Here is a 12,537-nt window from a genome sequence, read left to right as displayed (position 1 = left end):
CCACCTTTCAAACATAGCTCAAGAAAGTTGGCAATGACCCTCCAGTGTGCTAATGCATGTCCAAAATGTTTCTTCTTTCCTGTCAAAAAGTGTTTTCAAGGTACATAATGCTGGTGTAAACTGTGTGATAAGCACCACTTAATGGGCCCATACGGGGTCCAAACCAGTTTGACATGAAATTGATAGGATTTGGTGATAAATGGGTGAGAAAATGGAATTTGTATGTTTTCCTAGGATGTCACATGTAAGGTTGTAGTGAATGGTAAGATGTCCTCTCCCTCTAGCCTCCAAAGGTAACCAAGTAAGGCTAACCTTTATTCCATTTTGTTGATGTACTGTAAACAAATTTATTGGATACCTGTTAGAAAAGGATAATGGGATTTTGTTACCAAATGCGTGGAGTCTTCAACTCCCATTTTGTGGAAAACTTTGCCATGCTGATCCATCAAGAGAAAGAGGTGTAGAGAACTGTTTATGGCCTTTGGATCAGTGATCGATGAATACATGAGTAGCTATATAATAATCAAATAGAGATCCCTCCTACATCCATTAGTAAAAAATAGAAAATAATCAATGTAGGGAACATAACTAGGCAACTAATGATTCCCTTTCATCGAACTGTATTCCTTAAGATGATCTGCTAATGGTTGCTTCTTAGATTAAAATATCTCAGGGACCATTTGGAATTAAGCAAGACTTTTTCTAGTTGTCTACTTGTAGTAGAAAGACTCAGGATCACCCTGTTGTTTATCAGGGTATGCCCCAACCCACTTTATGTACTCCTGATTCATTCTCTCTCTCTCTTCGGTTGTTAAATTCTTTGTCCAGTCAGGTTGGAATTCTGGAATCATGGTTTGATAGGCTGCATACTCTTGCATCTTCCTCATCCGAGGAATTCTCAACTCTTCAAACCTGGAAATATTCCAAAGCAAGTATATGAGATTCATAATCCCTTCATTAGCATGTTTGGTGAGAACACAAGCAACCAATGTAGATAGCAATTTATTTTCATTTTTGTAGTAAATACTAAATATTATATCTAGCCCATGGCATCAGATGGACAGCAACATTGTTAACCTTCCAACAGCTTCTTCAATGCTCTCTGTGGATAAATATGATGCATTTGCAGCCTCAAGGAGAAGACAAAGCTGATGAGCATCCTCAAATGCAGTTCTTGCTCCTTGCCCTGGTCCGGTATACTGAGCATGTGCAGCTACATGACAATCAAAGCTCAATGTTAATTTGTTAAATGTTGTAAACTAAATATATGCAACTCAATCTAAGTGTGTACATGAGTGTGGTGGCAATTGGGTGGTTCGATTTGGTATTTAAAACATGGAAAGAGTAATGATGATGTGGGGTATGTAGTGTATCATTTGGAAAACTTGCTTTGTGAACATAGGGGTATCTTGATTTTAGAGGAATAAAAGGCTCTGCCTCGAAAAAGTGAAATGATTGTATAATGGAATACCATCACCAATCAATAGAACATGACCGTCTGCATCACTCCACTTATTGATGGGCAACCTATCCATCATTCTTCGTTCTATTATGATCTCTTCATTAGTGGCCTCTATAGCCACTCGTAGGTCATCCCATCCAACAACTTCATCTAGTTGCTTCAAAACACGACTTTTACAACCAGGGGCACCACGCCTTGCTTTTCCTTCTACAAGTGAGTTTGCCAGATCCCCTGTTTCATCTCTTTTACGGAGTAACCACATGGTATAATCTCCTGTAGCAAGCGTTGAAAAATGTAGTTTAGACAGTTATTCTATTTAATTGAAACTTTAAGGCATTTTGAAGCACAAATGGCTATAACCATAAACACAGATCTTTTGGGTAAGAACTGGCATCAGCCAGACCAGAGAAAATTTGCAAGAGTGAAACTTGTAGTTAGAATATAATTTATATAGTTTATCACAAATGATGTGTAACTCCATTACAGACAAATTGCAACATGGTATCACAAACCCTAAGAAAACCAAAAGCTATTGTCTCAGCCGTACACTTGCAATAGCGTTCTAAATAAATTTAGACTATAAGAAATCATATCTCACCCTGTGTTACTTGTACAGGCAGTCGGGTGGAGACGTTGAACGTCAAAACTCAGAAGCCCTTAGGATCTAGTAGGATCATTGCAATAAATACTCATACTGATTAAAGACGTCTCACCCATAGAACAGTGATAACATGTGGATATTGTAACCAATGTCATGGAAAAAGGTCAGCAACATTATACTTGAATCTCAAGTGCTAGCTCTGATAAGACGGAAATTTAAATGTACGAATTTATTTTTGCCGGTAAAATGGCTTAGCCAGTTAATGTAACATGCATAACGGGATTCAAATATTTTTGTTATAAGTCTGCAATCATAATCTCTTTGTTCTATAGGTGCTCTGTAGTATTCATGCTGAGAATCCATATTTTTGTGGTTTGTAATGGAAAATAGCAACCCAGAGAAAGTTTAAGCCGAATCTTGTGATGGATTTGTACCAAATTTCAGAATTTAAGAGTCGCTGTTCACAAGGTTAGGAAGAATAAACATCTTCTGAGATTGAAACATACACTGGATTAGATATCAAACTGCATCAGTACTTTATAAATAGATAATTTTATTAATGTTCAACAAATGACCAGAAAAGTAGGTAAATGGGACTACTAGGTATGTTTTTCTAACCACAAGATACAATAGTATAAGTACAGTGATGAAATAAAAAAGCCAAAGACTATAGATCCTAATGTCGAGTGCAGGAGAGAGAGAGAGGATGTCAAGGCCCTTTGAAACTTGATGATCGAGGGTGAGGGGAGGGATTGAGATACCGGCTCATTGTTGAAGTCATCGGTCATTGTGAAAGGGCTGCAATGGTGGATGAGGTTCTTTGAGGAGTAGCCACAGCTGAGGAAATTTGACTGTACGATTCTGGGAGGAGTATGGGAATGAGGAAGCCCTACTCTCCTACCATCCAAGGTTGGAGGAAAGAAACTTTAGATAGAACACTAGCTGTAGCCTGTTTGGCAAAATTTGTGGGGTAATCCGATGGATGAGAACACTCTACTCTGGATCTGTATAGAGAAGGTTTTTTTGTCCATTTGTTGGTGTATCATCTATGGCTTGGAAAGACACCTGCACATAGGTCTCAAATATGTCAGCATGCCACCCACCAATGAGGTCGAGAAGAGGCTTGAGGCCTCATTGATATATGGTCTGAAGTATCCTGGTGCTCTGTTGGTCATTCGTCATTCCAATTGGAGAAGGAAACTTAGAATTATGAGTTGGGTTCCTATTGATTTTGGATAGAGACTGACCACCATATCTCATGCCCAAATAAGACTTGCGAATGTGCCACTTATAGGAAACTCAGACAGAGATGCATCTCATTTTTTAGTACCCCTTTTACAATGTGATTAGAGGTTCTTACTACTGCCTCTATCAGGATTTGAGGGGCTTCCTCTCTACTTTATTCCAATATGATGGCTAGAGATGCCTAGCTCTCTTCATGAGAAAACTACCCCACATATCTCCATTTATGCTTACCCCACCTATGTAATAGACCCAATTCCCTAGGCATCATTAAGGAGATGGGGTCTAGAAATGTTTTCATCTTAAACATACTTTGAAATCTAATTCTGAGTTCGCCATCTATTCTGCTCATCAAGAGCTTTGTAATAACTGTAAATTCACTAAATTTTGAGTTTGAGGCACAAAGTTATGACCCTCTAAGATTTACTTACCTCTTCCCATGCCACATCAGCATCTGTACTCTGGACATGTCAGAATGGACTACATGGCATCCATAACCTGCCATTTCATCCTTGGTACAATTATCTCTTGGTCTCCACACAAATCAAGGTAGAACTACTATGTTTTTCCCCCAAGCTCCGATCAACTGAGTAATGTTTTAGGAATCGTTAACACCAAAAGGAACCCATTCGAAAATCACCAACGAGTCTTGGAGTTCTACCAAAAAGTGTAATAGGGTGAGTTTTTCCCACATTGTCGATAGCTCTCAGAGGTCCATCTAAAAGTGCATGATATCACATTTTCTCCCAAATGTCGATAACTTTGGGAGACCACGGGAGCTCTATTTTCTGAGATTTTAGGGTTTCGATCTAATCGTGAGTTCGTATTGCAATTTCCAGAATCCATAGATGGAGAAAGTGAAGGCGTCATCTGTCTCGGCTACCAATTCCTCTCACATATTTGTAGATGCCTCAAAAGATTTTGGACCTGCACTTTCGATATCCAGGAGTGGAAACGTCGGTGTGGTGGCTTTATTGGAATGTGCCGACAACGATTCAAAGAAATTTTTGTCATATGTTATGAAAGTTATCCTGGTCCAGATGCTCCAAGACAATGTGATTGTCCACGTGAATAATCCTAGGTATGCCTGAATCGCAGACCAGGTCGGAGCCGTAGCAGTGATGGCAATGAAGCTACTAGAGGACGTCGTGAACAAAATGATTGATCCGGGTCTAGTTCGACAGATCAAGAAATCCATCAGTATTTATGTTATCTCCCGTGCCTGAATCAGACAAAACGACGCAAGTCTACTGGAAAAAACCCCCTGTCCTAACCGATCTGGTTTGAAGAGTTGACACAAGGGGAGGATTATCAGCGCTTTATTAAGACCCTTAATGGGAAGTCCTCCCGTTTTTGGGTCTCGGGCTTGGATTATGTGGCGAATCAGAATCGATTGGGATATCCCGCAGATATACAATGTCTCCTTCAAGAAGGGAAGTAGCTACAGGATCATTTTCAATTGCAGGATTACAACATCTTAAGAAATTCTACCATTGACTCGAATCTAAGGTTGCGAGGGGGTGCTTCGGGAGCTAGGAACCCAGGAGACTCTGTTTCCTACAAGGATGAGGTGCGGGGCACAAGCTCTAATCCATTGGATTTTCCACAGTACAATCCTGGACCTTACATAGTTGAACAACACCACCAAGTGCCTACCACGGAGGTAAACATAACAAAGGTAAATCAACGTTTTTTTGTTCTTCAATCCAGGGCAGTGATTTGCAAATTCAATGGTTTTTGGCTCAGATTTTATGCTTTACATCAATGGGTTTTTACAACTTGGACCAGGAACTACGACATATACCTTTGCTCAAAAGGTTTCTCCATTGTTCAATTCGATACCGAGGAAGATGTGGACAAAGCATTAAAAGAAGGAACTTAGTTTTGGGGAAATGTAGGGCACTTCATTACCCCTTGGTTCCCAGATTTTGATGCCACAACAATGGTATTCTCAACAATGCCAATACGGGTGAGGCTACCAAATCTTCCCCTTCCTTTTGGCATCACAAGGTTCTTGAGGAAATTGGGAACACCTTGGGGTCATTCAAAAATATGGACCTCGAGAGGGCGAAGAAATGATTATTTACCTTTGCCAGAATATGTGTAGAAATAGACCTAAGCAAAGGTCTACATGACCACATCCAGCTGAAACACAAAAACTTCCAATGGACCCAACTTCTGGACTATCAAAATACGGCATTCAGATGTCAATCATGTTACCAAATAGGACACTTGCGGAACACATGCCCTCATGCAAAAAATAACCCAAAAAAGAAAAAGGGGCAGGCCCACAAAATAAAAGGATGGCAGACTTTTGATCCCTACCTCATGAAGCTAGAAGAAGGAATCACAAAGAACACTCCAAACCAAGAAGAAGGTGATGCTCAGGTCCAGAATGGCAATGCAACCCACAAGTAGAATGGTACAGAATTAGAAGCAATCCATAAACTAAAATCGCTGTTAAGCCCCTATACTACTAGTGTAACCCCTTATTGTTATTAGTACAACCCACTTATTATATCGATGTACCCATGTAGTGCCCATATTGTTACTATTGTGCCCCATAGAAGCCCACTATTGTTATTATTGTGCCCTTATATTATTATTGTTATGTCGGCTCTGATTATGTTATGACCCCTTAGACTCCTATATATAGAAAGGAGGTCTTTTCATTTGTATCATCCAAGAATTGTTCATTTATGTAATGTAAAGGAGGTTGCCCCCTCGAAAACGCTGAATTCTAAGGCGTTGATCTATCTTTTCTATCTTTTCTTGAGCTGGTTTCATAACATTTGGTATCAGAGCTTTGGATTCTAGGGTTTCGCTGCTCCAAACAGGTCATCGTGGCATTTTCGCTATAACCTTTTTTCTGCAACATTTCAGAAGCTAAAAAAAAAACCCATTTGAAAGGAAGCCGCGTTGAATCTCGAGTTTGAATTTCAGAGCTTTTTGCGCTATATTTGTGGAGATATTATCTGAGGAAGTTGGTCTTTTTGCAGATTCCTGAATTACATTCCAAACAGGTGACCTGGGGAAAATCCTCATAAATTTCTCTCTGAGCATCGGATTGAAATTTCGTAAGAAGGTACAGAAAGAGGACAGACTGCAGTTTCTTGTGTATATTTTTTAGAGCCAAAGGTCGAAACAGTGACAAGTGGCACTTCATACAAGTTCGCTCTTCTGAAAGGTCTATAATCAGGTCATCTTGGGAGATTGTGCATAACTCTTTCTTGGAGGATCCAATTTGGATCAGACTGGTGGCATTGGAAAGAGGACACAGAGGGCTACTATAGATTGCAATTTCAGAACTTAAAGATCCGAAAGTACAAAGTTACAGTCATTTCAAGACCGAGCTCCTAAAATCAAGAAAAAGCAAGATGAGGAAGTTTGATGGCAAGGATACGGTAAATTGGATACTTCAGATGGAGCAAAATTTTGATCTACATGGTGTACCACTATTACAAAAGGTATGTATTGCATCTTCATATTTAGAACCTGATCAATTTTTATGGTATGAAGGGCTTTGTTCTCATAAACAACTTGTTACGTGGTCAATTTTCATGGAGGAAATGATAGCACATTACGAGGATACAAAGAGCAACACCTTCTTTAGAGCAACACCACAACAATTGGAAAGAGTAAAATGGCTTTGTGATATAGTGGAAAACAAAATTATGGAAACCAGGAAGCATACCCCTCACAACTATAAAGATGGAAGTGTTGTTTCTCCTAGCCTTCCACAACCTACAAGGGCTACACCACAACAATTGGAAGAAAAAAGAGAAAAAGGGCTTTGTTAAAATTGTGATAGCAAATGCACTAAAGGTCATAAGTGTGCTAAGAAGAAATTATTTTACATAGAATATGAAGAGGAGGAAGAAAATGATCAAGAAACATCAAAAGAAGAAGATAAACGCCAGGACCCCACCCCAGAGAAAAAAGAAATGAATCAGACCATATATTGTAAAGCATTGGCAAGAATTACCACTCCTCAAACTCTCAAGATAGAAGAACATATCAAGAAGAAAAAGGTGCAAGAAGTGAAAGATCACATTGAGAAAGAAGAAATGAATCCAACCATATCTTTTAATTCATTGGTCGAAATTACCACTCCTCAAACTATCAAGATAGAAAAACATATCAAGAAGAACAATGTTCAAGAAGTGAAAGATCACATCGAGCATCAAGAAATGAATCCAACCATATCTTGTAAAGGATTGGAAGAAATTACCACTCCTCAAACTCTAGAGATAGAAGGACATATCAAGAAGAAAAAGGTTCAAGCAATGAAAGATCACATCGAGCATCAACAACAAGTTCTCCAACTTTTAAAGGATAACGCCACTTCGGTGCAAAATCAAATGAAACAACAGGTCGATCAACATCGTAGTGAAAAATGTTTTGATGTAGGTGATTGGGTATTTTTACTGTTACGTCTCAAGCAAACTATTTATAAGAAGCAGATGTTGGCAATACTACATGCACTTAAAAAATGGCGACCTTACCGAATGGGAAGACTCTTCAAGGATGAGGATGTGGAAGAATCATTTTGTGCTATTTCTATTATCCAACTAGATTGGATAAACGAAGCAAGGGATGAATGGAAAAAGGACGAAGAAGTATGGCCAGATATTCAAAAGTTGCAAAAGATCCCAATTCAAACAATATTGCCAGAAATTGAAGAGGAAGGAAAAATCATATTGGAACCTGGAGTAGTCACAGAAACAAGAACCCGACAGCTACGAAATCGATCAATTTCAGAGTATCTCATCAAGTGGAAGAACTTACCCGTTGAAGATTCCACATGGGAGGACAAGAATTTTATACAGAAGCATCAAGAACTACTCAAGCGTTGAGGACAACGCTTTTTGAAGGAGAGGGGCATGTTAGGCCCCTATACTACTAGTGTAACCCCTTATTGTTATTAGTACAACCCACTTATTATATCAATGTACCCATGTAGTGCCCATATTGTTACTATTGTGCCCCATAGAAGCCCACTATTGTTATTATTGTGCCCTTATATTATTATTGTTATGTCGGCTCTGATTATGTTATGACCCCTTAGACTCCTATATATAAAAAGGAGGTCTTTTCATTTGTATCATCCAAGAATTGTTCATTTATGTAATGTAAATGAGGTTGCCCCTTCGAAAAGGCTGAATTCTAAGGCGTTGATCTATCTTTTCTATCTTTTCTTGAGTTGGTTTCATAACAATAGCAGAGAAAAGTGACACAAAGAGGATGGGACAATGGGCACAAAGAGAGTCCATGTTTCAGAAAGTTCAAATTCAAAGAAAGAACTCCCATAGAAGATAATTAGAGTGATTTGGCAATGGTTCCAGTTGACCCCAACTCAAGGGAATGGTATAAGGTTTAGAAAAAGAAAGACAAGAAAGAGAAGTTAAGTGATTACTATCACACTTAACTTTGCAAGTTTCTGTTATTTATTTAGTTTTTCACCTAAGCCGAGAGGTTTCTTTTGCTAAATGCGATTAGCATCTACAAAATGTAATTTTGTTCCTTTTTTCAAAAGTTGAATAAAATTACGGGTTTTTTTCCTTTGGAAAAACAAACTTTGGGAGACCCACCAAAAAGTACTACAATGCACATTTCCTCCCAAACATCAATAGCATTTGGACATTGGCCAAAAAGTACCACAATGCACATTTCCTCCCAATCGTCGATCATCAATGACCATCGAGGGTTTTTTGAAAGGTCCAATGCGAGACATTTTTTGAGAAGCATTGATGGAACTAATTTTCCAAAGTGCCAATGAAGTCTAGTTGTCCATCTCATGATCAAGATTGAATTTGAGTCATGATCCTTTGTGGATTTCAGCATGTAGACCCTATCCACATCATCCTCCATATATTCCAACTCATTGATCGTAGCCACTATGAACCCTATCGACATCATCATTTGTATAGTCAAATCACTAAGCTCTAGGTTGTTTTGCCATGCACCGAAATGTTTTTCATTATATTGCTAATAAGAAATACACATTCTCCCTTTGGATAAGATCATCCTTCTATCTCATCGAACCATCTTCCTTTATCATCGAGAATGATTTTCTTTATTTCCAATGAACATTATGTTTCCCATTGGCATTTCGTCTCCCCTTGCTTTCTTCTCGCCAACATTTTGCTCAATCTTCTTTTATTTTGGGCAACGCACTGGTGTGATTTTCTTTTTTTTTCGCTAATAGACTTCTCCTTATTTCCGATACATAGTATCTCTTTCATCAAGATCTATTTTTTTGTTGCCAGTGTATCATTGACAATTATCTTTCCTTTTTAGTGAAACAAAAGAACTTTCTTAGTTTCCTAAAGCTTCAAACCTAGTCAATTTGATCCCAAACTTTTCCTAAGTTATGCCAAGGGATAACCAACGCCTAATAACCTATTATTGGCCTTCATTGACTTACCTAAAGTATCAAAAAATGAATGCACAGAGTTTTGAAGACTCTAGTTGTTTAAGAATATGATAAGGGGGGCAAACCCCTTCCCTTAGGGTTTCAAATGGTATGCATCCAAGACTTGGGGTTTCAACCACTTAGAAATGTCCTTCCTATAGTTGACTATGAAAACTAGGGACTCCATGATCCCAAGAAGGCTTACTTTCAATAAAGCCAAAAACTTTACTTAATATAAATCTAAAAACTAGACCAAAACACAATCTCAAGTATCATTTACTCTACATGTCTACACCTTCAACTTAATGCCAAAGCATACACAAGATTACAATTGTCTCCACACTGGACCTTACAGTCCACCATTTCCATAACATAGAAAACTTTCTTACAAGGCATTATATTAAACAATGAATTCATATTTCCTTCATGTATAAACCAAGCAGTGTTACTTGGGAGCGGGAGCGGGAGCGGGGAGCGGGAGCGGAAGCGGGAGCGGGAGCGACCATTTTCAGAAGCTCTCGGTTTGGGAGCGAATCCCGGAGCGATTTTTTAAAAATATATATATTTTTTATATTTTTTAATTTTTGATACATATATGTCAACAAAAACATGTAGAATGATGAAATAGACATAAAAAACATAAAAAAACATAAATTGATCATTGAACCATATCACATCAATCATCTAGAAATTATAATCGTCATCAACCTTAGTAAAATAATAAATTAAAATAACATTCAATTCAATAACATTTATCATCATTGATCACCAAAGTAACAAGTTGTACTTGTAAGCCAAGTTTAACCATTACAAGAAGTAATATCGAAGATATTTCTAAGTCCTAACTTCTAACTGTTAACATGATATGAAATGTTAAAAATTTATAAAATGAAACATGAATAATGAGATGAAATGAAACAACTTTAGTCTTTCACAAAGCATCATATTCATAATTCACAATCATTACCAATGAGTTATAATTGCCAAGGCCCAACTTCAAACTTCAAATTTTCATTGTCACAGTGATATAATGTTTACAAAAAATATCATAATGTCATAATGATATGAAAGAGTCAAGAGTCAAGAGTCAAGGACTCAAAACTCAACACTGAACAGTTATGAAAACTAAAGTGACAAGTCTAATAGAAACTAAAAAAGACAAGTAAACTGTAAATCTACAAGTGGCCCTTGCCACGAGAGTCTCCAGGAGTATAAGTAGGTCTTGGCGGTCTTCTAGGAGTCTCCCGCCCAGACCGACGACCAGAACTAGAGCCTCCACGCGAGGGTGTCGATGGAGGTGGCGACAGCAAGGGAACAAGACTCGGGCCCCGAGAACTGCTACTGGATGGTGGAGGTGGAGGTGGCATGGCTGCTGCAGCTGCTTCAGCTTCATCCCGTACAAGCTCATCTTCTAGTTCTTCCATATGTACAATGCCATCCTCCAAATTGTCGTCCTCAGGGTGATTGTCCCAAATTTTATATGTGGGATCTTCATTAGCCCGATCACAGTAATGGCTCAACAACCTCAAATTGTAGTGCACATAAACCAAGCTTTCTGCTCGGTTTTCGTTGAGCCTGTTTCTTTTCACATTATGTATATAACTGTAGGTGCTCCAACACCTCTCTGCAGAAGAAGAATTTACAACCTGTGCAAGAACTTTCAATGCCAATTTTCGCAAAAGTCCGTCGCCGCCATATGTTTCCCACCATGTGAGAGAATCAAATTTATCTTTGTCGTCCATTGCATGGAAGTTACCATACAAACCACTGCCAGTGAAGTATCTGCCTATTTCAAGGCGCACAGCTGCACATTCCTCCCTGTCAGGCACCAACTTTTCTAATGCATCCAGATATCCTTTAGTTACCTCTCGATCTAAATGGGGTTTGGTCCTAACACCACCCCCTGCTGCAGGTTTGCCCAACCAAGAATCTGAGTAGTATTTTGGCGTAAGGATATACGCCAAGCAATGTAGTGGAAGGTTAAGCCTTTTCCACCGTTCACACACACAATCGTGAATCAGATTGTACAAGTCGGGATCTCTGTTATTAACAATGTCTTTTATTTCCCCCAACATGGTATCCATTTGCTCATACACCTCGCCAATCACTGGTTTGTCTGTATCTGCAAACCGAATCATGTTATAAATTGGCTTGGTGAAATCCAATACCTGTCTCACAGTTGTCCAAAACTGCCCATCAAGAGCGGCCTCCTCCACCGTTTCAAAACCTGCAATGTCAGCTACATTTGTAGCCCTTTCCTTTAACACCTGCCAATTTGGACTTGATACCATGCTAGCTAAACCCTCTCTTACCTTCAAAAGGCGCCTGAAGGTGAGGTAATAGCTACCAAATCTAGTCCTCGCAATCTTCAGCAACTCCAATCTCGAGTGACTGCGGAAAAGGCCATGGGTATTGCTATGATTTGTAATAAATTTTATCATTTTTTTTCCTCTCTTGTACAAATCACCAATCCATTGGTATTGTTCATTTTTGTTTTTGACAATATCATGCAACAGAAGGTTCAATGTGTGAACCAAACATCCAGACCAAAATATGTTCGGGTATCTATCCTCAATAATTGCTCCCGCTGCCTTACAATTAGGAGCATTATCAGTGATGACTTGGATGACATTGTATGGGCCAATACGCTCAATTGTTTCAAGCAATGCTTCTGCAATGTTGATAGCGGTCTTGAACTTGTCTGAGTAATCATGTGCAGCTAGAAAAATGGGACCACTTCGGGACACAGCAAGAACACTTATCAATGGCTTGCCTTTTACATTTGTCCATCCATCAGATACAATGGACACCCCATTG

The 12,537-nt window shown here is 38.8% G+C and overlaps 1 protein-coding gene across 1 annotated transcript in view; it reads right to left on the bottom strand.

Moving 5' to 3' along the window:
* Positions 1 to 490: 490 nt before the first annotated feature.
* LOC149174119 (uncharacterized) overlaps positions 491 to 12,537 on the bottom strand; it is a 135,983-nt gene continuing 123,936 nt past the window's right edge. Inside the window, exons 4-6 of the mRNA XM_089419183.1 lie at positions 1,472 to 1,735; positions 1,078 to 1,213; positions 491 to 912 (exon numbers count right to left, since the gene is read on the bottom strand). Of these exons, the coding sequence (XP_089275309.1) occupies positions 711 to 912; positions 1,078 to 1,213; positions 1,472 to 1,735 (602 nt within the window). The 3' untranslated portion in view covers positions 491 to 710. The remainder of the gene's footprint in view (positions 913 to 1,077; positions 1,214 to 1,471; positions 1,736 to 12,537) is intronic.

This window comes from Pinus tabuliformis, chromosome 4_1 (genome assembly GCF_031772625.1).
Source record: "Pinus tabuliformis cultivar Carrire ecotype Pingquan chromosome 4_1, CPIR1, whole genome shotgun sequence".
Lineage (NCBI taxonomy): Eukaryota > Viridiplantae > Streptophyta > Pinopsida > Pinales > Pinaceae > Pinus > Pinus tabuliformis.
Note: the sequence above shows the minus strand (reverse complement) of the source record. Positions and strands in the feature narration are given on the sequence as shown.